The 24470-nt window shown below is 38.0% G+C and overlaps 1 protein-coding gene across 4 annotated transcripts in view; it reads right to left on the bottom strand.

Moving 5' to 3' along the window:
- Positions 1–579: 579 nt before the first annotated feature.
- Positions 580–24470, bottom strand: part of C1QTNF7 (C1q and TNF related 7) — a 146520-nt gene continuing 122629 nt past the window's right edge. For 2 of the 4 annotated variants that reach the window (XM_027836403.1, XM_027836405.1), the window contains exons 2-3: positions 4367–4612; positions 580–1530 (exon numbers count right to left, since the gene is read on the bottom strand). In XM_027836403.1, coding sequence (XP_027692204.1) covers positions 899–1530; positions 4367–4612 — 878 coding nt within the window. In that variant the 3' untranslated portion in view covers positions 580–898. Of the gene's footprint in view, positions 1531–3434; positions 3602–4366; positions 4613–6489; positions 6636–24470 lie in introns of those variants that run through there. The other 2 variants (XM_027836402.1, XM_027836406.1) reach the window with 2 other exon arrangements.

Below are 24470 nucleotides of genomic sequence, written 5' to 3'. Positions count from 1 at the left end.
AGCAAAAGGAAAAGAAATATGAGGTTGAAAGAGGATTTTTATTAAGCTGGTAGACTTTGCTTAGGGTTGAGTTGGAGACCCAAGTTAACACAGGAAGAATTAATGACTGAGCTGTAGGGTTGTCTTTATTTGTAAGAAATCTCAGGGAAAACAGGTGCAGTGGGTACTTCATGTCAAAAGAGTTTGGAAATTCATCATACTTTTGGGGAACCCATTTCAGTAAGCTGACCCCCTCTTATCCCTGAGGCCTAGATTCGAACACCTCAGGAGTCTAATCTCACCCGAATGGAAGGTAGCAATGCTGGTTTTAGTTGGAGTGAGTAAGGAAAGACAAAAGGGTGAGATATTCCACCTTGCATTGGACCTTAGAGTAGATCTCAGGGGTCTTTGTACCAGCAGTTTTTAACTTGCCACTTTGCAATGTAGAAAATGCTTTGTGTCTCTTATCTTTTATTTTTGGCTTACATTTTTGCCTTCTGAGAATTACCCAAGACATTATGCTGTATGTTATGATTCTTTTAAATAACTGATAAAAACAAGTAATTCCAACAAGCTTAATAAGACAATACTACTGCCAGCTGGTTTTATCACTCACTGTATTTAATATAAAATTTGTTGACATTATCTTTAATTTGCTTAAATATTTATGAACATTGCTTTCAAGGGAATTCATATCTGGAGTTATTGTTCTACATAATTCATTCTGTGTGGTCCCAGCTGTTTGATACAGCATCTTGCTTCAATGGATTCTGTTGAAAACTTCCATAGTTTCCTTTAGAATCTGGCTGGCAGTTCCTTCAGATTATAGCAGTGCTGTTCCACTATCTTTGGCTCCCAGATTAGATCCTATGTCAGTTTGTATAATGAGGGAGGGAAATTTCCAGATTGTCAATCACTTTCATAATTCATCCTCTTCAGATAAGGAGTCAAGGTAGTCTGTATCAACATATAAGAGAAATCCAGAAAATAAACTGTCTGCCCAACTTGGATCTGAGAAAAGGCCATTTTGATCTGTGAAGAAGATCTCAAGCCAGACTTCATCTTCTGGTTGAAGGTAGATCACTGTGGATCCAGAGGCAACATCATGGTTCCCTGTGTTAGCATCAAATGTTTTTATCTTAAATTGCCCATTGTGTACCAGCCCAATTGCCAGATGTTTATTGGCTAATGTGATATCATAAGAAAAATAATAGATTCCTGGAAATGCACATATGAACTTTCCTGTTGAGGGATTATAGTGCTCCCCTTCATTGAAAAGGACCTTGTTGAACACAATGGGTAATCTTTCTTCTGGGTAACTGGTGGTGATGCCAACAGAAAAAGCAGATTTGAGCACGATGCTCCCACATCTGCAGATACCAGGTGCCCCTCGATCACCTTGATTTCCTCGGTCTCCTTTGGGTCCAGGAAGTCCAATTGGACCTACATCTCCTTTGTCTCCACCTGGGCCTATAGGTCCTTTTTTACCAGTCTCTCCTTGGTCCCCTTTCTCTCCAGCTGGTCCTATAGGTCCAGCCTTGCCTCTTAAACCTTCAAAAATATTTACAAATTTAGTTAACATGCAAGTGAGAGATTCACAAATAGCAATCTTATAAAGCCCATGTCATTAAAAATATGTCTTTTAGGCATAGCTTTAAAAATACAGAACCAAGTCAATGAGTTCTTTTAAAACTATGGCTACACATTTTAAACATGAAAGCAAAGAATTGTGCATTTAAATTTTAAGTGCTTTCTCTGTCATTAGCACAAGGTTAAAAAAATGAAAATAATTTAAAGTGATTTAATGCTGTTTTGATAGAAGAGTTGCTGCCATTTGCATATTTACAAAGAGCTCCCATTACCTGCAATGAGAAGTCTCTTTGCATAATGATACCATCTTCTTATCTACAAGGTGGTAGAGTTAAAGGTCTAGAACTAGAAAGGATCTAAAGTAAAACCAAATCCAATTTCTTTATTTTACAAATGAGGAAATCAAGGCCCCTGGAGGCTAAATGACTTAGCTGAAGTCATCCAACAAACCAAAAGCAGAGGAAGGATGAGAAGCCAGGTGGCACAGGGAATAAATACCGGACCATTAGTTAGGAAGACCTGAGATCAAATCCAGCCTCAGACACTTACTAGCTATGTGATTCTGCACAAGTCATTTAAATCCAATTTGCCTTGGTTTCCTCATCTGTAAAATGGGGATGATAATAGCCCCTCACTCCCAGGGTTGTTGTCAGGATCAAAGGAGACAATGATTGTAAAGTGCTTGCCAGGCACATAGTAGGTGCTATATAAAATAATAATAACAACTAATTATTATTATTATTATTATTATTATTTATCTTAGACTTTCCAGATGGGAGTCAGAAAAACTGAGTTTTTAGTTTTAGCTCTGCCACTAAATACTATTTGATCCTGGACAAATCACTTGGTCTAGCTGCACTCTTTTCTGGTCATTGGGTTTGAACCACACTCCCTTCCCAAACTATGCTAACCTAATAGGTCAAGGACTTATTGATGTACTCCATGTTTGGGCTAATAGGAAGTGTTTCCTTCTTTCCCTTCTAATCACTGATTATGAGGGCACCTTTATACAACCTTTCTGCACATAGGGACAAAATTAGACTCTTATAGGGTTATCATAATAATTCAGAAATGTTAACATAGTATGAACTGACATAAATGTTTGTATAGTGTAACTGACATCTTCAGATAAATCACACTAAGGTTATTTTTGCATGCTAGAATCTTCATGATTAGTCTTAATAGAAAATGACTTTTGTGTGCTACTGACCAAAATTACATCCCATGAAACTTAACTACATGCAGTAAAAGCTTGATTAGCCAAGAAGGCAAGTATCAGGGCTATTATCATTACAAAGGAGTTCAACTATACTCATATCCGTGATTGCCCATAACATTTATAACAATTTATATCTGCAAAGCTTGCATCACAAGATCTCTTGAAATGCAGAGAGCTCAGTTCATAATCAAAGGCACTGTAGTAGAAGTATATACTATATTAAATAACTGACAGAGTTTTCCTAGATTCTGAATTAAAAAGCATTTTTATGATGGCAAATATAGATATGATTGCCATACCATGCTATTTAAATAGATGCTAACATATTATTTTGTACTGTTACAAAGTTTAGCTAGCAACACATCCCTAAATATTGATTTCTATTTTCTTATAAAATCATAGATTACAGAGTCTTAAATCTAGAAGACTTTATTTTATACCTAAAGAAATTGAGGCTCCGGAAGGTGGGCCTACTAGATCCTATGTGGTTTTGCTAGACAGCCATGCCCTTGAGGTCTGGATTTGGAGTTAGTCATAATTTTCTCAGGGTATTATACTCAGAAATATATGTTTGCTCGTTACTTCAAGGTTCCATAATTTTATCAGTGTGGGCATTCCCTCCACTGACATCAGTTGCATACTCTACCATTTTCATGGGTTGCTGTAATCAAAAGAATTCCACCTCTTTGAAGGCAAATCTTCTGGTGATGAGGCTTTCTGAATTTAGCTAGGCTGTTCCTTGGATAACACATAGTCCATCATGGCAGCCCTTCCAGTTTGATAGAACCTGCCAGAGCTTGCAAGTTGCTGACATACTCTTTGAGAACCCAGGGTCATCTCCATGCCATGAAAAGGCATCAGAGTAGGACCTTCCTGGAGGCAGAAATACCCAGTGGCAGTTAATACAGAATCACTCATTCATCTATTTTCAAATCAGTTTGCCAACAAGACGGCTTGATCATAGGATCTAAAGTCGGAAGGGGCCTTAGAGATCATGTAAAACGTTTTACAAATGAGTCAAATGAGACTCTGAAAGGCAAGTAACTTGCCTTAAGTCATGCAGGTAGCCAACAGCAGAGTTGGGATTTGAACCTGGATCCTCTTATTTCAAATTCAAAGCTCTTTCCACTATAGGACAGGGCACAGTTACTATGTGGTATCCATCTAGCCTTCTGGTTATGAAAGAGGAAGAGAATAGTAAGGCTGTTCTATGGTGCCACAAGAAATTTACTTTTTGATAGCTCTGGTATAGAGCTAATGCGGACTGACAGTGAAGAATAAGATTGGACAGTTAAACTCTGTTATTTATAGTGTTGCTGTTTCACACATGAAAAATGAAATCCAGCAAAAGCTCAGCAACTTATATAACTTCCCTCAAGAATTTGGAACAGAGTCAGAAACAGAGGGTCCTAATTGCTATGTCTGACTAACACATTATTCTCGTAAGATCATGGTGATTAAAACAAACAAAAGCAACAACAAAAGAAAGGGTAATTTTTCCAGGTTTGGGGGTAGGAGAAAAAAGGGAAGGGGGTGCGGATGAGGGTAAGTATTTCATTGAAGATTAACTTTAATTACCTGCGGTCCCCTTTTCACCTTTTTCACCTTTCCTGCCATCTCTACCATCTCTTCCTGGAAGGCCAATACGACCGTGTGGCCCAGGTGATCCATTAGCTCCTGGGGGACCAGGAGGCCCAGGTAAACCAGGTATACTACAGATATACCTCGGGGAGTGACTTTCTCCTTTGAACTGATTACCCCGAGGTTGTCCACTTGCCCAGATGACACAACTTGTAACATAGAGCAAGACAAACATCTTTGGCTCTGGAAGAGACACAGATGAGCGTAAATGCATCTTCTCGGGTCTTACTTAGTGTATTGATTCTATCTGAGAGGCGACTGAATATTCGAAACACTATAACCCCCAATCAAAAAAAAAAAGCTCTCCCTCCCAAATTCCTCACGCAACAATGAGCTTATTATTGATAAAGAATTCTTGCCTATATATCCAACGACTGTAGAGATGGGGGCCTGTTCAGAAGCTTCAAAAATAATTTAGCGAGTTACCCTTGATCTTTAAGATACAACTGGAGAAAAAAAGGGATTTTTTTTTAAGAAATCTTTTTTCTCTCCCCCTCCCTGATTTTCATGTGTTACTCCAATTAGTGGTAATTGGAGCAATATGTTTGTCCTAAGGGGAGACTCAATCTCTCATTTAAAATCCTTAGGCTATAATACAACAGTGTTTTTCACATTAAGCTGCTAGAGCCTTTTCACCAGGCAAAAACTAAAGAGCAGGACTCAATTAAAACAAAGGAGCTGTGCTGTGGGTCCTCTCCGCTCTGATTTAATAGGATTTTTTTCCTTTGCACCGAAGCAACTATCTGAGATTGGAAGGCTTGACTTCATTACTTTCATCATTAGCTTGAGACTCAGGAAAAAGGACTGGGCAGCTTGCAGATATTCTAACTGGAATGGTCCCAGAGCTTTGGTGATATTTTTGATACCTTAAAAGCTACAGGTGGTTCTGGCTCCTCCTAATGGAAAGAGCCTGTCTGCTTGGGCCTCAGCTATTGATGGGTATATCCTATGATTGAAACCATATAACTCCTAAAAGCACATCAGCACAGATGAGTTTTGTTTTTGACAACCAACCGTCCAGAAGAATAAGGTCTATCTACACTTTCTTAGTGCCAATGGGAAATTTGTATTACTTGCAATATGTGCCTAGAAATGTGATCTATTCATGAAAAGATAAGTAATAAAATGGAGGGGAAAAGTCAAAGGAAGCATATAATTTCAAAACTACTTCCTAATCAATATTTTTTATCGGTGACTTGGATAATATGCAGTACATGCTTATCATTATTGCAGATGGCACAAAGTTGTCGGGAGTAACTAACATACTGGATGACAGTGTCAGAATCTGAAAGGATCACGACAGATAAGAATGCTGAAATAAATCTAATTAGGTAAATTTATTTATTTATTCCACTTAATAGTATTTTATTTTTTCCAATTACATGTAAAGATACTTGTCAACATTCACTTTTATGAGATTTTTGAGTTCCAATTTTTTTTCTCCCTCCCTTCTTTCCTCCTCCACTTCCCAACACGGCAAGCAATCTGATATAAGCTATACATGTACAATCATATTAGACATATTTCTACATTAGTCATATTGTGAAAGAAGAACAAGAACAAAAAGGAAAAACTATGAGAAAGAAGAAAAAGAGAAAAATAGAATGCTTCGATCTGTATCAGACTCCATAGTTCTTTCTCTGGAAGTAGATAGCATTTTCCATCTGGAAATCTTTGGAATTGTTGTAGATCATTATATTGCTGAGAAGAGCTAAGTCTGTCAAAGTTGGTCATCACACAATGTTGTCGTTATGGTATACTGTGTTTTCCTGGTTCTGCTCATTTCACTTAGCATCAGGTCATGTAAGTCATGAAATTTATTTAGTAAGTATAAAGTATTATACTTGGTTCAGAAAATCAACTTCAGAAATATAAAATAAGGAAGATATGACTAGACAACAACATTATTGAAATAGTTTTGGGGGTTTTAGTGGATTGCAAGCATAATTGGAGTCAATATTGTAATATGACAGCCAAAATGAAAGTAATATTAAGTTATGTTAAGAAAGTTATAGTATCTAGAGCAAGGGAGGGAAAGATTTTCTCTCCTCTGTTCTTACCTTTTCTGAAGTAACATTCAACTGGTGACCACATTTTAGGAAGAATATAGAAAAGTTAGAGAGTATCTAGAGAAGGGCAACCAGGATGGAGAAAGTCCTTGAGTTCATGCCATAAGATAATGGGTTGATGTAACTAGGGCTCCAGCCTATAGAAGGAAACACACAGAAAGGACATAAGAACTGCTTTCAAGTGTAGGAAGACTGTAACATGAAAGTTAGAGGGCAACTAGGAAGCACAGTGGATAGAAGATGGGGCTAGGAATCAAGAATACTTATTTTCATGAGTTTAAATCTGGCCTTAGACAGTTGGGTGACCCTCTTTGCCTCAGTTTCCTCATCTGTAAAATGAGCTGGAGAAGGAAGTGGCAAACCACTCCAGTGCCTTTGCCAAGAAAACCTCCAAATAGGGTCATTGAGAGTCAGACACAGCTGGAACAACTGAGCAACAACAACCACCACAAACATTAAAGTAGGATTAAAATTGTTCTACTAGAGCCCGAAAGGCAGAACTCAGAACAATGGATAGAAGTCACAAAGAGGTGAATTTGGTCTTGATACAAAGGAAAACCTTTTTCTAATTAAAGCTATGTAGAAGCAGAATGGACTGCCTCAGGAAGGCACCATCATTCGATATCAGTGGGGGCCAGAGGAAGATCCACCAAACTGGTTAATTAGCATCATGCCTGTATTTAAGAAGTGATAAGAAATGACAGTTTAATTAGATTGAACACAAACACGACCAAAACTATCTACCTGACCCAAATCCAATCTTACTAGTCAAGAAAACTTATTTCTTCACTGGCTATATAGCTCACTCCAAAACACTTGTTATATTGCTAACATGAAATTATATTAAGACATCCTTTGACTAAGTAAACTCATTAGATTTGCTCAGTATTGTCTATCACTTACAAAACAAAAGACATTCCCAAAGGGGTTCCAGATGAAATAAATATGAGGAAACAGGTTTTCAAAACAATGAGATGAGAAACCTTTGGTTCAAAAGGTAGGAATCCCTTAGATGTTAGATGATTAGTTTTTCTTCCTTCTAAAAGACTTAGTAGACTAAGTAGGCTTTGACAAGGCATTTGAAAGATGAAAATATATTGGGTTGGATTAGTACAATGAAGCTATTTTTAGCACAGGCATAAAGTAAGAACCCATAGAGAAAATAGAAGCTGCAAATGGATGAAATAGTCCAATGGATAAACGATTGTGGAATCTGGGAATTCAAAGTTGGAAGGGACATTGGATGCTCTCTAGAGCATTATGTATGGGTTCAGGCATTGTGGCACAATGCAAAGGGAAGAGAACTTGGAGTAGTTACCCTGGGTTCGAATTTTAGCTCAGACACTAGTTGTGTGATGATTAGCAGGTCACTTTCTATCATTGAGTCTTTGTTAACTCGTACTATGTATCTTTCAGGCTTTTGGTAAGGAAAACTGAAAATTTTAAGTCACTATATGAATGTGAGTTTTTTTTTTTCATCCATTTGTTGTAGGTTGGACTTGGGATTTCACTGATCTGGGGAATTTTCAGTGTGGAAACTCTCTCTATTTCTATAGATCAGTGGGTGTAATCTAAAGGGACTATGGACTGCACGGTACTTTCATTTTTAGGTTCGGATCTTAAGACACAATGATATGCACAAACTTAACAAGTAATTAGGTTTATTTGATAATGTTTAAAGCAATAAAGAAGTAGGAATTAAAATAACGTATATCATACAATCCAGTAAATCAACATAGAACAAAGAAAGAATAAAGAAAGAATAAGTACATCACCAACCAAGGTGAGCTTCTTCACCTGACAAAGTGACTGGGGAGACTTCTAGAAATGGTCATCAGGGTCCTGGTTGGGAAAGTCAACAGAGTGGGTGTCCCCATCTCTGAAATGAAGACCTCCAAAAGTCCCTTTCCCAAATGACCCTTTTTATATCTATGTAAATCATGGGAGAACAACCTTAGAACAAAAGTGGAGCTTGGCCAAAGCTCCAGATGCTTATTTTGTATGTATGTATCCAAGGAGAGGACAGTTCCTTGGATACGTACATGCTTTCCTCTAAGATATTCCTTGAGGTAAGGGTTGTTCTGCCCTGGTAACATAGTTTCTTTTATTCTTTGATGTTCTGTTACCTTGGTGCTCCTGGTCACGCATACTAACTTTAAATTACATTACTTATATCAGGTCATTACTTATGTCAGGTCATGAATTATGTCAGGTCATGAGGTGGTGGTGCGAGGGATTGGGGAGGATCACCTCAGTTTCCCTTACAGTGGGGAAGCTAGGTGGCACAGTGGGTAAAGCACTGGTCCTGATGTCAGAAAACTTGAGTTCAAATCTGGCCTCAGACACTTACTAGCTGTGTGATCCTGGTAAAGTCCCTTAACTCTGTTTGCCTCAGTTTCCTCATCTGTAAAATGAACTGGAGAAGGAAATGGCAAATCACTCCAGCGTCTTCACCAAGAAAACCCCAAATGGCATCACAAAGAACTGGACATGGCTGAAAACAACTAAATGACAAAAATAGATCAGAAGGTCATTTGGGGCACTTTTCCATAGTCACCTAGATGTTCCATGTATGAGGCAAGACTTGATCCCAGGTTGGTTCTCTATGCATTGTACTATACTGCCTTCCCAATGTGAGGTACTGTTGTCATCATTAGCAGCAGTCTTTGCTTAAATAAGTACAATGAAGGGAAATCAGTATCGAAACCTGAAGTAGTATAAGAATGTATAAGAAAGATATAAGAAGTAACCAAAGGAGATGATTTGGGTAATGTTATTCACATGGACTGGCATGAAGTTAGGAAAGAATCAAGGAAACTTATAATAACAAAGGTTACTTTTATGCAAAAAGGAGTTTAGTTCTAGGGAGTAAGATGAATTTTAAAAGATATTACGAAGGAAGAAATGATAATCCTTGGAGACAGGGGCAAAGAGGTGCTGAAAGGGAGAAGCTGAAAAGGATGACAAGATTGCATGTTAAAATGAGAAAAGAAAGATAATTACCAAATGGAGGTCAAAACATGGAGGAAGAGACGTATTTAAGGACAAAATATGTAGACACTACTCTTTCTTATGCTAATTTTAGTTACTGACATATGTAAAAAGGATATATGAAATTAAAAGAGGGGGGACTGTCCCAAAGATCAGTTAGGAGACTGGTCCCAAGCTGAAATAATGAGGCCCTAGTGGTAGCTATCTGAGAAGGAAATGGCAAACCATTCCAGCATCTGTGCCAAGAAAATCTCAAATGGATGGGGAAAAAATTTGGAACTTAAAATCTTATGAAAGTGAATGTTGAAAACTAAAAATAAATAAATAAATTTATTATTAAAGAAAAGAAAACCTCAAATGGGGTCACAAAGAGTGACTATAAACAACTGAACAACAAAACATGTTAAAAGAATGCTGGAAAAATGTATATGGAGAGCAGTTTTAAAATAATAATTTGTCAATCAATGAACATTTGTTAAGTATCTACTATGTACCAAGCATTGTGCTAAGCTCAGTGAACAGCACAATGAAAGGCAAAAAGACAATTCCTCTTCTCAAGGAGCTCAGAGTCTAATGAGGGAGTCAATGTGAAAACAACCATGTACAAACCAAATATATACGGGATAAATTGGAAATAATTTAGAGAGTAGGGACTAGAATTAAAGAAGATCAAAAGACTTCCTGTGGAAGATGAGATTTTATCTGGAACTTGAAGAAAGCCAGGGAAGCCAGGAAGTGAAGATGAACAGAGAGCATTAAATTGTTAACAGAGACAGCCAAGACTATGGGATTTCATTAATTCAACAGAAAAGTCTTCTTTACTATTGAGAAACATTGAGGACTTGAGTTTGAATTTCACACGTGCCAATTATGACCTGTGTGGTCTTGGGCAAGTCACATCATCACCATTATCGTCATCACCATTGCCACCACCACCACTGCCACCACTAGCACCACCTCCATCATCATTATTATCATCATCATTAGCATTTATATACAGCTTCAGGATTTACTAGATGCTTTACATAATGTTTCTCATTTGATCCTCAACCTTTGTGGGATAGGTGCCAATAATATCCCCATTTTACAGATGAGGAAGCAGATGCTGAGAGAGGTTTAGTGAGTTGTCACACTGTTTAGCAAGATTTGATTTCAGGTTTTCCTAAGTCTAAGTCTAGCTCTCTATTCTAGCTATTCTTCTTTAGGCCTTGATCACCTCATCTATGAGGAAACTGGGCTAGATGACTTGTGAGGTCCCTTCTAGTTCTAAATCCATGGTTAGGTTAAATTATGAAGACTACTCCTGTAGTGTTGTGAAGGATGACCTGGAGAGAGGAGAGGTTAGAGACTAGGTTGGCACTTGGGAGAATATCACAGTAGTCAAGGCAAGAGAACTGGAGCAAAAGGGAAGAAGTCCCTGAAAGAAGTCATACCCCAGACTTAAAAAGGTAAGAAATCCATCATATCTGGAGCTGAGAGGGCCCTCAGCAATTAATTTCCTCATTTTGCAATAAGGATTTGCCTAAGGTACACAAGTGAGCTTGGTCAAATTAATTTCAACAAGCATTTATTAAGTACCTACTGTGTGCATGGTACTGTGCTAGGAAATGGGGACACAGAGACAGAAACAAACATGGTCTAAAGGAGTTTAAATTCCACTGGAATAGAATTATGCTAATTTGTTCTATGACCCGTAGTTGTTCCTTATGCTGTTCAGAGCCAGAACCCTAAACGGGCATTCCTTCCAAAGTGGAAAAGGCCCCCTTTCCACCAAAGGAAAAATACCCAGAGGCCCCTGCTGTTGCACACCAGCCTTTCTGACTGGCTTCCCAGAACATCATGCACACCTAATGAGCCAACATTTTACTTGCTCGTTTCCAACCTGGCTCTTCTGCAATCTCTTCTTCCTCCTGCTCCCATGGGAGCTTGTATCTACTTTGGACTTCCATCTCTTCTTTGCCTCTTCCCCTGATCCTGTTCTACCTGCCTCATTCTCGACCAGACAACGTACCTGGCCATTAACCTTTGCCTTCCATTGAATGGCAACAAGATTATACCTGTACTTGCACTTTCATATTTTTCTTATGTGAGTCCTTTCTGTTCATGCCACTTCCGTATATATATATTTTTTACTGTTGCAGTGCTGTTGTGTTATGCTTGGCAAACATTTTGTTAATAGGGGCAGTGTTATTTAAGGAGGGAACAAATATTTACTAAGTGTCTGTTATGTACCAGACATTGTGCTAAGCACTTTATAAAGATTATCTCATTTGTTTTTCACAACACACCTTGCTATTTTCTCTGTTTTACAGTTGATAAAACTAAGGCAATTAGAGGTTAAGTGACTTACCCATGGTCACACAGCTAAGTGTCTGAGGCTAAATTTGAGTTCAGGTCTTCCTGATTCCAGGCCCAGCACTCTATCCTTTGTACCTCCTAGCTGCCTGATTAAGGACTGATATCTTATATAAAGCACTTACAACAAGATAGATGATTACTAAATAGCGACCCACTGGTTTGGTAGAGAGTTCACAGGCCTTCGACATAAGAAATCTGGGTTCCCACCTTTCTCTGTCACCTAAAAGCTGTATGACCATAGACAAGTTGTTTAAACTCTCTAAATTTCAGTTTCCTCATCAGTAAAATGGGGATAGAATCATAGACTTAAAGTTGGAAGGAATCTTGGAGGTCATCATCTCTAGACTAACCCCTACCCAAATCTTGAATCCCATTGACAACATACCAAATCAATATTCATCCAGCCTCTGCTTGAGCAGTTCTAATGGCACAACTTCTTTCCTTTTCAAGGGATCCCATTCCATTTTTGGACAGCTTTAATTATTGGTAGGCTTTGAAACAGCTTCCAACAAGAAATTTGTTAAGGTCCAAGGAGTTAATTTCAGTTGCTTAACTCCTTTAAATATGTTCATTTATTTAAGAACAGCTTCTGTTTAATTACGTCCGTTGTTCATTTCTTCTTCCTTTAAAACAACTCATTCTCTGCTGAAGAACTTGGAAATTAATGAGTTGTTTGACATCCATGAGAGATTTCTTTAGGTCTTTTTGTGCCTTGGCCAGATTACGTATGGGTCCAATTCACATTGGTTGTCAGTGTAATTTATAGCTTTCCTACTTCCTTTAAATGTTGAATTTACTACAGGGCTGATGATGTAAGGAATGTTGCATTGTAGACAAAAGGGATTATATATTTGTTTCTGTGCTGGAATGTGGGTTGCTATTTTGATTTTCTTCTTGTTCCATCTGTTTTCGTCGCAGATATTTTATTATGAGCTCTATTATCTTTGCCAGTAGAGAATGAGCCTTGGAAATGCTTAGACATAAAGTTCAGAAACTTGAACCTCACTTAGTTTGCTACTCAATTTTGTAGAGAAAGAAACTGATGATGAGAGTTTAAGTGGATGGATCAAGAAAACACAACTAGTAATAAATAGCAAAACTGAGTGTTGAACCCAGATAATCTGACTCAGAATTAAATATTTTTTCCAGTACATTATAGAGGTAAAGACCTATTCCAATTTTGATTGAGCTTATGGGAACATTCTGTAAAAATATCTGTGCCACAAACGTGATAAGTCCCAGCCATAGTGTGAAGGAACAAAGTTAAAAATCAGAGATTTATTGGTGCCCAGGTAGCCAAAAACTCCTGTAGACACCTCTCTTACCCATGTGCCGAGTTCCCTGGAGTTCTACCTTTCTGATTCCTCACTTCTCTAAGTTCCTAGCACTAAGCTCGATGACAGATCTCCTGAAATATTGACTTCTGGACTTTGTTCTGGACCTAGAATGTGCATTCCCACCTCACTGTTTAGTGTTATGAGGCAGCTGTGCTGTAGTGGATAGAGAGATCTGTACTTTGAATCAAAAGACATCTGGATTTGAATCCTGGCTCTGACAATCACTAACTGTGGAACCCTCAGCAAGTAATTACCCTTCTCAGAACTTCATTTTCCTCATCTATAGAATGGGAATAACAATGGTTGTTTTGGACCACCAGATTAAATTACAGATACGATCTGAGGCTTTAATAATAGGATTCTTCAGGAAAATATACCACCATCACATCCAAGTCAACATGTACCAAACTAGAAAAGTGCTTCTCATACATAGATCTAGTAATGTCATTTTTTGCTCAAAAATCTTCAGCAGCTCCCAATTGACTTCTGGGTAAAGCTCAAACACCCTTTATAGCATTCAAGGCCTCTTCAGTTTGTTGCTCTTTTTACCTTGCCACATTTATCTCTTTGCATACTCTATCTTTCATCAACACTGGAATATTGTTTGTCTCTGTGGCATATCCTGTGCTCTGTGTTTTATGTAGGCTGCTTCCTATCCTTCTTGCAATATCTTTTGCTTCATTCTTTAAGAGTGCTTTAAATTTATTACTCACATGATGTCCTATTTATTAAACCTTTCCTGGTTTTGAATGATTTTCATCCTTTTTTTTTTTTTGGCTAGACAATGGGGTTAAGTGACTTGCCCAGGGTCACATAGCTAGTGAGTGTCAAGTGTCTGAGGCCAGATTTGAACTCAGCTCCCCCTGACTCCAGGGCCACAGCTCTATCCATTGCGCCACCTAGCTGTCCCCATCCTTCCTCCCAACCCCTGCACTTCTCTAATGAAGTGTGAACTTTTAGTGTTTTATTGTGTATTGAAGTTAGCTGTGTATCTGCTCTCCCAGCTAGACAGTAAATTCTATTAGGGCAAAGACTTTTATTTAAACTTTGTGCTTTCCTTAGCATCTAGAACAGTGTTATTCATATAGTAGGCACTTAATGTTTTTGGAATGAATGAATGAAAGGAAGAACTTTGTTAACAATCCAACTTGATAAAGATGAGCTGTATCACCTCCATAGAAGGTAAGTTTCTCACCACAGAGGATTGTTCAAGTGTTTTTTGTCTTTGTCTCCTTAGCACCACAGTACATAGTAGGCCCTTAAAAAACACTTAGTGCTTAATTTATTGTTGGGAAAATTGTAAGAAGTACTTATGCTAGGGAAAAGACACTGGACTAAATGAATACTTTGGTCTCTTACAAAATTATGATTCTATTGGTTAAGAGAATCATGATAGCAGGAGTTTATGGATGTAATAACATCAGTCCATCATTGGTACTTCACCAATGCAGATTGTACTCTTGCTAGGCTATGGTAGATAGTCTTCATGAGTTGCAGTGCTGAATAAATTCATATTCTGGTATCCATGGATTCCTAGTGACCTCAGGTGTCCTCAGGTGAAAGACACATAGTCTATCTATTACCAGGCTTATAAATGAAACCTTTCTGCCTTGCAAGGGCTTTTTACTTTGTTGCCATAGCCATTAAGAACCCAAGGTCACCTTCCATGCAATGATAACGCATATGAAGAGGATTTGTATATTTAAGAAAAACATGGTATCCAGCCTTCCTACTTTCTCTCAAGTTGAAATTATGATTAATAAAACAATTTTTCATACACTCTTATATAGTATTACTTTTGATGAGTATGTATCACCTGGGCTAGAAGGTATAGTGGATAGAGCGCCAGACCTGGAGTCAGGAAGACTGACTTCAAATCTGACTTCAGACACTTACTAGCTGTGTGATCCTGGGCAAATTATTTAAACCAGTTTGCCTCAGTTTCTCATTTATAAAATGAACCAGAGAAGGAAATGGTAAAATACTCCAGTATCTCTCCCAAGAAAACACCAAATACGGTCACGAAGAGTGACCCTATTAATGAGGATAATCCAGAGCTTAGCGTACATTGCTTTCTAAAAGAATAATACTCTCTCTTCTGCCTTATTTCCAAAAGATTACCTCAATTAGAGGTAATCTTCAAAAACCCAGAAATTTAATGGTGATAGATTACATCAAGTTGTCTGACACCTCGAAACTTCATGGGCTTTAAGGCCTTGTAACTTAAAACTAACTTTACTTAGGTAAGCCAAATTTGTCTAAGAGGCAATTTATTTACAGACCCCATCCATTATCTATCTGTCTGTCTGTCTGTCTATCTACCTATCTTTGTGTTAAGTGTTTTATATTAATGTCAGAATTTTTCCAGAGGTCATAAGAAAAACTTTAAAAACATATTAGAAAAATTCAAAGTAGCTGCCCAGTCCAGAAAACATGCTTGTGCATTAGTGATATGGGGAAGGAATGGAGTGTAGACTGAAACTTAAAATCTAGAAAATGTTTAGAATGGGGAATGCTTGCTCCAGATAGTCTATCTATTAGCTTTTGTTATAGAAAATCTTGCTATGGAACTCTGTGACTGTTAAGCACAGGAGATCTTAGGAAATTTGCTGTTTATTTTAAAATCTTGAATAATAGAATTTTAGAATCATAGAATGTTAATGCTGGAATGAAACCTTCAGTCATAGAACTTAAAAGGTCAGAGCTAGAACAATTCTTAGAAAACAAAGGTTAGAATGTTAAGATTTGAACTGGTCTGTAGAATATAGAAGGTTAGAGCTGGAAGGGAACCTGATAACATAGAACGGGAGAGTTATAAGGATCTCTGGAATACAAAATGTTTGAACTGGAGGGAACCTTAGAACATTGAATATTAAAGCTGGAATGGACCTTAGAATATAGAACACAAAATATCAGAGCTAAAACTTATAACAGTAACCATGTCTCCTACTCCTTCTCTACTCAATTTGCAAATGGAGAAATTAAAGCAAAGTCCCATATTCTCAGCATTACAAACAAGAAAATAAAAATTCAGAAAAAATCTGTGTTATAACTTGTGTAACTGTGAAGCCAGGATTCTAGGTGACACTATGAAATTGAGTTAAATTAAGAAACTAATCCCTCTCTTTTCCAAGAGGTCAAGGTGGTATAGAAAGGATTAAGTTTCCCCCCATCCCAGGTGTTGGGAGAAATGTTTGTTCTTGCTATGTCTTTGAAGTAAATATTCCTTTGTAAAACCTGATCTAGGGACAGATAGGTGGCGCAGTGGAGAGAGCACTGACCTGGAATCAGGAGGGCCTGTGTTCAAATCTGGCCTCAGACATGTAACATTCACTAGCTGTGTGACCCTGGGCAAGTCACTTAACCCCAATTGCGTCACCAAAAAAAAAAAAAAAAAAGAAAGCTGATCTAAAACTGTGCAGTGGCTAAATGGACCTGGGGTACCTGGTTTCCTAAAATTAGAGGAAAACAACCAAGGGACTTGAACCATGGAGAAGACTAAACATACTCTAATTTCTGTAAGGGTACTGGAGAACTCTGGGGGGAGGGGTGAAACATAACTCACCTGGCTGTTAGGTAGGGGATGTCACAGAGTCACTATTACACCCGCTTTTCAAAATAGTACTGTTTGTTTCTTTGCTTGCTGAAGACAGCTAACTTAAAATAATATACTGTATTGAAAAACAAGATTCAAAGTAATCTATCCTTTTCAAGATGGCAAATCTGTATATTGAAAGTGAGATTAAAGGGTTGTTTCAAATTTTTGTTTTAAAGTCATGTTTTTATGTCACCAAACATGGGTAAAAGCTAAAAAATTTAGTCAAAATATGGTTTGGGGGACATTGATTTTGTATGTATATAGAGTTGAAATGTTTAAGAATGTAACAAAATTAGTCATGTGTGAGACATTTCAATGTATAAGCAAAGGATAAAAGTAAAAAATCTTTAAGTCCTACATGAAATGGGCACTGAACCCCTACTATGTGGTCAGCACTGAGCTAGGTACTATGGAGAATATAAGGAGGAATAAAACTTGGCAGAATCTCTGCATTCAAGAAATTTACAATGATATTCTTTTTAGAAGTCATCTGGCATTTTCTGCTGCCTTTAACTGGTAGTAACATTTTTAAGCAGAAATTTTTCATTGAGTTAGTTTTTTAGACATATAAAAATTCAAATAACCAGGGGAGGGAAGAGACTTCCAAATGACTTTGGAGCATCATCCACAAATGGGGAAATCACTCCCCAAATGTCTTAAAATGATCACAGTACTATTTTCTAGTTAATTTTCATGTGTATATGTCTTTTCTTATGGAGTCTGGATAAACTTCCAATTCAATTCAACAATAAACATTAGTAAGTGCTACCACATGTGAGGAATTGTATTAGATGCTAGATATATGAGGGGGAAAATTATCCATGCTTATCAAGTAGATGACATTTTCTGAAGTGAGGGCAGAGGGAAAGAGACAATGTATATATATGTGCATACATGTATAATTCAAGTTATACCAAATATATGGCATTACATGATAATATTAATACAAACTGTCATTTTCACTTGAAATGGAGAAATACTATCTAATAATTGTTGCTATCTAAAAATAGGATGGTTTGCCTCAGGTAGTAGGGAGTTCTACCTTCCTGGATCGGAATGGGGTAAGACCTGACATAAGAGAGACCAATGAGAAGGCTATTTCAGTAGTCCAGGAGGGAGGTTATTATGGTCTGAACCAGGGTGGCGCTTATGTAGGTAGAAAGAAGGAACAAAATGTGAGAGATATTTTGGAGAGAGAAACATCAAGATTTGGCAATTGACTGGGTGTGTGGAATGAGGGATTAGGAATTGAGGTTGATACAGAGGTTATAAACCTGGGTGAATGAAAGAATGATGAAACTCTTGAATTCTCTTTTGATAATGTTGACATTGAGGTGTGTCTAGGACAATTCTCTTTGCTATTTGCAATAAGCAGGTAGTGAGCCAGGCCTTCGTGAACTCTCACCTGAACTATTGTATTTTGGCAGATACATGAAGACAACTCAGAGAAATTATAGACATTAAGGAGGAAAATCAATTAGGAGGCTATTATGTAATGCTTTGACCACTAAAATTTAGCAAACTGAAGGTTGAAAGAGACAAAAACATTGAACTGTAAAGTAGGTCTTTCAGATGCAAAAGAAAGAATCAATAACTTAGAAAAGGTCTCAGGCTTGAATAGCTCAATTGCACATGAAATGACCCCAAAACAATGTACTTGCATCAAGGGTACAGATTATTTCGATATCTTTGTCCCCAGCCACTTATTTACGTAAGATTCATCCTGACTCTGGGAAGCATCACTGGATTGAGTACTGTAAGTAAAGATGGAGTTCCTCATTGAGGGAAACCACCTCTGAACCAGGAAGGATTATTGAATGAGAGAAGCTAGATCTCTCCTAAGTCTTGCCCAGAGGTGACAAACCTCCTAGAAGGGTCTCTGAGAAACTGAAAGAGGAGAGGCTTCTGTAAGTCCTAGGGTGAGGAGTACTGTAATACCCCAGCTGAAAAGCATCCTTTAAACTCCAGGAAAGCTCGACCCTGGAAGTGGTGAAGACTGCAGTTACCCCTCAGAGTGAGCCCAGCAGATGAATCCCATCTAGCAGACATGTTAAGCACAATAAGACCCCTCTGGTGATCTGTTCATCACAGTCCACCAGCAACAGCCCAGTGCCAGGGTAACTTGCTCAGTCCAGCCCAGAGCATTTTGAGGTCCAGGAGATATGAATTGCCTTGGCCGTGAATCATCCTTATAGGTGTGCCTCACTACCACACCACTTTAAATTCATGCCCTTTCTTTCCTCTGGACTCTCCCAGTGCTTTGTAAATACTGTTCTTGCTATATTCTTTGAGTAAATACCTTTGCTAAGAACTGATTGAATCTCCCAGATGATTGTAAAAAGGAAATACAATGGTGGGGGCTTAGGAGCTACAGTATGAGAAGAAGAGCTACCCATAGAATAACCCTGAGAATGGTAAGCATCACCTCTCTAGGGATCCAACCTTCCACTGCTAATGAGTTTTTTTTTAAACAAGAATTTATTAAGTACCTATTATGTGCCAGAAACTGTGCTAAACATTTCATAAATATTATCTCAATTAATCCTCATAACAACCCTGTAAGGTAGGTGCTATTTTATCCCCATTTTAAAGGTGAGGAAACTGAGGCAGAGGTTAAATGGGTTGCCCAGGTTACTCAGCCCGTGTCTGAGGTGAGATTTGAATTCAGGTCTTCCTTGATTCCAAGTCCAGGGATCTATCCACTGCATCATCTAGTTGCCTAGCCAAAAGTTGAGGGAGCAAGCCCATAAGGGGTGCTAGATTGTGGACTACTCATCCAGAATGAGCCCAGAGAGGGCTTGTATACTGTGATTATAATAGTCTACATGTTGGGTGATGAAAATCTGGACTAGGGCAATAGCACTGTGAGTAGAGAGAAGGGGATATGAGGAGATGTGGTTGTGAGAGGAGCTGGGAAGACTCAAACAGGAGTCTGAAGTTTCCAACATGGATGCTTGGAAGGATGGCGATGCCATTAACAAGACCAGAAATTTTTGTAAGAGGTCTAGTTTTAAGGAAGACAGAGTCCTACTTTGGACATGTTAATTTTGAGATACCAATGGGACATATAGGTAGAGATGTGTGATCAGAGTTCAAGAGAGAACTTAGACCCATATATATGTGTGTATATATATATATATATATATTTGCACACATATGTATGTACATCTACATATGTATTTATACATGTATTATATTGGATCTAGCTGTATAGAGCTGATAATCAAAACCACAGAAGTAGATAAAATTGTCAAGGGAATGTTTGAAGAGACAAGGGAAGGGGGCCAGGGGCACAGCCTTGGAGGACATATGGTTTGGGGGGGGGGCAATTCATGGCAAACCAGGGAAGGAGAATGAGTAGGAACCATCAGACAGGAAGAAGGAAAATCAGGAGAAGCTAAGGAAGGATGTTGTCCAAAAGGAACCAAGGTCAGTAGTGTCAAAAAAGCTGTAGAGAAGTGAAGGAGGATAAAGGCTGAGAAAGGCCATAAGATTAAATAATTAAGAACTCATGGGTAACCTCTGAGAAAACAATTTGGGTTGGAAGCCAGATTGTAAATAGTGAGAAACAGTGAAGTTAGGTTAATGTGCCATATCACAGTGGTATCAAGCTCAAATAGAATCAAGCAGAATATCAAACTAGAAGAGCAGAAATGAATGTTATCTATGTTGTATTTTTATTTATTTTTAAAAGTATTTTTCAATTACATTTTATTCTGGTTTGGGCTGCCCCCAGGAGTATTGGCCGCATGTTTGCTGCCTTTGGCGTAGATATTCTTTCTATGAATTTCATGGTAGAAGGAAATACAAAAAATACAGTAATTCGAGGGCTTTGGAAAATTTTTTTTTAATGCTGGATAAAACATCAACATATTTTTGACAATGGGTAGAGAAAGATTTATCCTTGTGTAAGATGTGGAGGTCTGATTCTTCCTTATCCCCTCCCTTCCAAATTAGTTGATATAGTCAAAGAATATAATGCCAGATGATGATGGATTAATAATGTGTTAATAAGGTATTAATACCTTGATATCCTTTTTAATATTTTGTATATTTGCCTATGTATATGAATTATCTCATTGACTAGAATATGTTATTAGGGAGCAGTGACTATTTCATTTTTATCTTTGTAACTCTAGTGCCTAGCACAGTGTTAGGCACATAGTAGGTGCTTACTAATTTGTTTATTGATTAATTTATTTAATTTATCTATATCTCTATCAACATTTTATCTATTTGTGGTGTCTGTCCAGAATATATATGTACATACACAAACACACACACACACATACACACACACACACACACACACATATATATAATCAACCTTTATATCTATCTGCTATGTCTGTTTAGGATGCATTGCCAATTCCAAATCTATCTTTATATTTGTCCATCTATGTCTGTAATTGCATCCATATAATCTATATTGTCAGTATATACTTCTATATCTATTTGCAACATCTCTCCAGGATGTATCTATATATCGCTGTCTTAATCTCTATCTGCGTCTTCAATACCATCTCTATCTCCTCTCCTTTCAGTTTTCCTCTCCTCTTTTCTCATCTTTTCTGTTGTCATCTCCTCCTCCTCCCTTTTCTCTTCCTCCTCCCTTTTCTCCTCCTCCTCTTACCTTTTCTCCTTCCTTCCCTCCTTCCCTTCTTCCTCCCTCTACTCCTCCTCCTCCTTCTTCTTCTCTTTTACTTACCCTACTTTATCCTTCCCTCCCCCTCCACTCCTTTCTTTTCTCTCCCCACATCTGTAAACATCCCCAGTTCCTTTCATTCATTCTCACATTAAAAAGTTTCATCTTCCTTAATTCAAATCCAGCCTCAGACACTTACTAGCTGTGTGACCCTGGGCAAGTCATTTAACCCTGTTTCCTCATTTCCTCATCTGTAAAATGAACTGGAGAAGGAAATTGCAAATAATTCCAGTGTCTTTGCCAAGAACACTCCAAATGGCATCACAAAGAGTCAGACATGACTGAAATGACTGAACAACAACAACAATAACATTTGATATCGTCTCTAATCTTCTCACTAACCTGGTTTCTCTAAGTGTTCTCCAACTCATCATTATGTTTCTTAAAATATGGCACCCAGGAATGAATGTAGCACTCTAATGTTGTCTGGCCAGGGTACTTCATTGTTTCACAAAGGAATACATTATTTCTGTTTCATTTCTGGGTGGCACATTTTAAGAAAGTCACTGACAAATTGGAGAGCACTTCAAGGAGCACCAAACAATAATGGATGTTTAATTACAGCAAAATCCTAGAATGTCAGAGTAGGAAGGATCCTTAGAGATCATCTGCTCCAACCTCATCATTTTACAGATAAGGAAACTGAGGCCCAGAGTGATCAAGTGACTTGCTTAAGGGCATACAACTAGTAAGTATCAGAACTGGGCTTCTAACCTGAATAATGTATCTCTGACTTCAGTGTGTTTCCCATCTATACTTGCCTGCCTCTAGGAGGATATTTCAACACCAAATCTCAGTAATTTATGTCACCTGGGTAGGGTATACTCTATTTTCTGAAGCAGAGAATAACAGTTTCAAAGGTAGAGAGAGATTATTAAAGTCTTTCTAGACTTTTGGAAGAAAGGCACTATGGGAATCTAAACTATGAATATGAAAGCAGAGCCTTTAATGCCTATCTTATTTGTGTTCTGAGAACACATTGGACCCAAATCTCAGTAAGTCCTCAGATCTATGTGAACTGCTAATCTATAAGCTTTAAGGACATTTGGGGCCAGTGAAAAAAGTCCAAATATAAGCCCTAGAACTAAACCTGATAGTGTGGGTATTACCTAGAGCCATATGTAAGATTTAGGGTATAATGGGGTCCCAGATAAAGTTATGAGTCATATGAAAGTATAAGCAACCTGGGGCTGGGATTTTCATCTGTGTCCCAGATATCCCCAGAGAATCACTGAATGAGAGGGCTGAAAGGGCCTTAGAAATCAGGGAGTGGGGGGAAAGAACAAGAATTTACTAAGTACATAATATATGCCAGGCACTGTGCTAAGAGCTTTGTAGATAGAGGTTAAGCGACTTCCCCAAGATCACAATGCTGTTTTCGCCATACAATCCTGCTTCTCTTGTATGAACTTAAATTCTGGTTCCTAACAATAAAAGAATTGCTTGACCTCTGCAGTACATGGCAACATAAAAGCAATATATATATATTTAAAAATTGTAATTAATTTTGCTTGGAAAAGATCTGTGAATTTCCTGACACCCCTAGTGATAATTGGGCAGGGAAAACATTGGCCTTACAATCTCTAAGAACAGGACGGGAATGTTGACCTCTTAAGTAACCAAAGGGAGGAGGAGCCCAGAGTGTGGGATGTGCTAACGGTCTCCTCACTGCAATTCCATCTTTTGTGTGTATCTTGGTCCATTTTCTCTTCTCTGAGATTTCACTTAGGCCCCTAAGCATTCTTCTCAGATTTGACACATTGCTCTAAACTACCTCCTCCTTCTCCATTTGGTTGAAGGTCACAAAGATGGAAAGAGATGAAAAGCAATGTAATATAATAATAGTTCATATTTCTACGGCATCTTAAAGATTAACAGAGTGCTTTTCTCACAACAACCTTTGGAGTTAGATTGATTGCCTTGGGGTAGTAAGATGGCTTAGAGAACAGAGCTCTGGGCCTGGAGTCAGGAAGACCTGACTTCAAATCTGGCCTCAGATATTCACTAGATGTGTGACCCTGGGCAAGTCACTTGACCTCTGTTTGCCTTAATGCACTGGAGAAGGAGATGATGAATCACTGTAGTATCTTTGCCAAGAAAACCCCGTAGGGGGTCATAGAGAGTCAGACACTACTGAACAACAACAACAGTTGTTGACCTATTAAAAACAATTCATTAGATGGTATGATGCTAAAGTCCTGTCCAGCTGTGATGTTCTGACGTCTATAGAAGAGCCAACCATGTTAAAAGAAGCTTCATCTCAGAAGAGTACAGCAAACTCTCCTTTATTCCACTCGGGGAACTTTCTTCCCACTTACTTTAGTAGGCTTCCTATCTGATTTGTAATACTCCTGAGAAGTATTCCTATGCTTTGTTAAACCATGTAGACTATAGAATCATAAATGTAGATCTGAACAAAGTTTAAAGTCGATCTATTTCAATGCCCTCATTTTATAGATGAAAAAACTGAGCCCTAGAGGTAACATAGGTACAAGGTTACATATACAGTAAGAGGTAGAGGCGAGATTCAAAGTGAGGTCCTTTGACTACTGAGCCCCCTTTCCACTACTCTAGTCATTGGGATCAATCTGAAAAGGTCAGAGATGTCCCCAAATACAGTAGGGTCTGTAAGCAGTCCTTATGGAGCTGTCATCCATTCATTTATCCGAATGCTTTTTGAAGCTATTTCAACGGTATCTATTTCTTTAATGGAGTTATTTTGGTTCTCTTCTGCACATAGTTTGTTTTCAGAATTTCTTGAATCTTCATAAGGTCATTCATTTGCAGGAATTTTAGAAGTTGACTAATTCAATCCTCTCATTTTACATATAAGGTAACAGACCTAGAGAGATCATATAAGGTTTATATTCCTAAGAAGTGACAAAGCAGGGGTTTGAACCCAGGTCTTTTGAATCCAGCAAAGTCCAACCAACCATTCTTTGTACTGAACTAAGAATTTCTTTACTAGTTTTGCAGCAACTTG

This window comes from Vombatus ursinus, unplaced genomic scaffold, assembly GCF_900497805.2.
Source record: "Vombatus ursinus unplaced genomic scaffold, bare-nosed wombat genome assembly UNPS02014818.1, whole genome shotgun sequence".
NCBI lineage: Eukaryota > Metazoa > Chordata > Mammalia > Diprotodontia > Vombatidae > Vombatus > Vombatus ursinus.
Note: the sequence above shows the minus strand (reverse complement) of the source record. Positions and strands in the feature narration are given on the sequence as shown.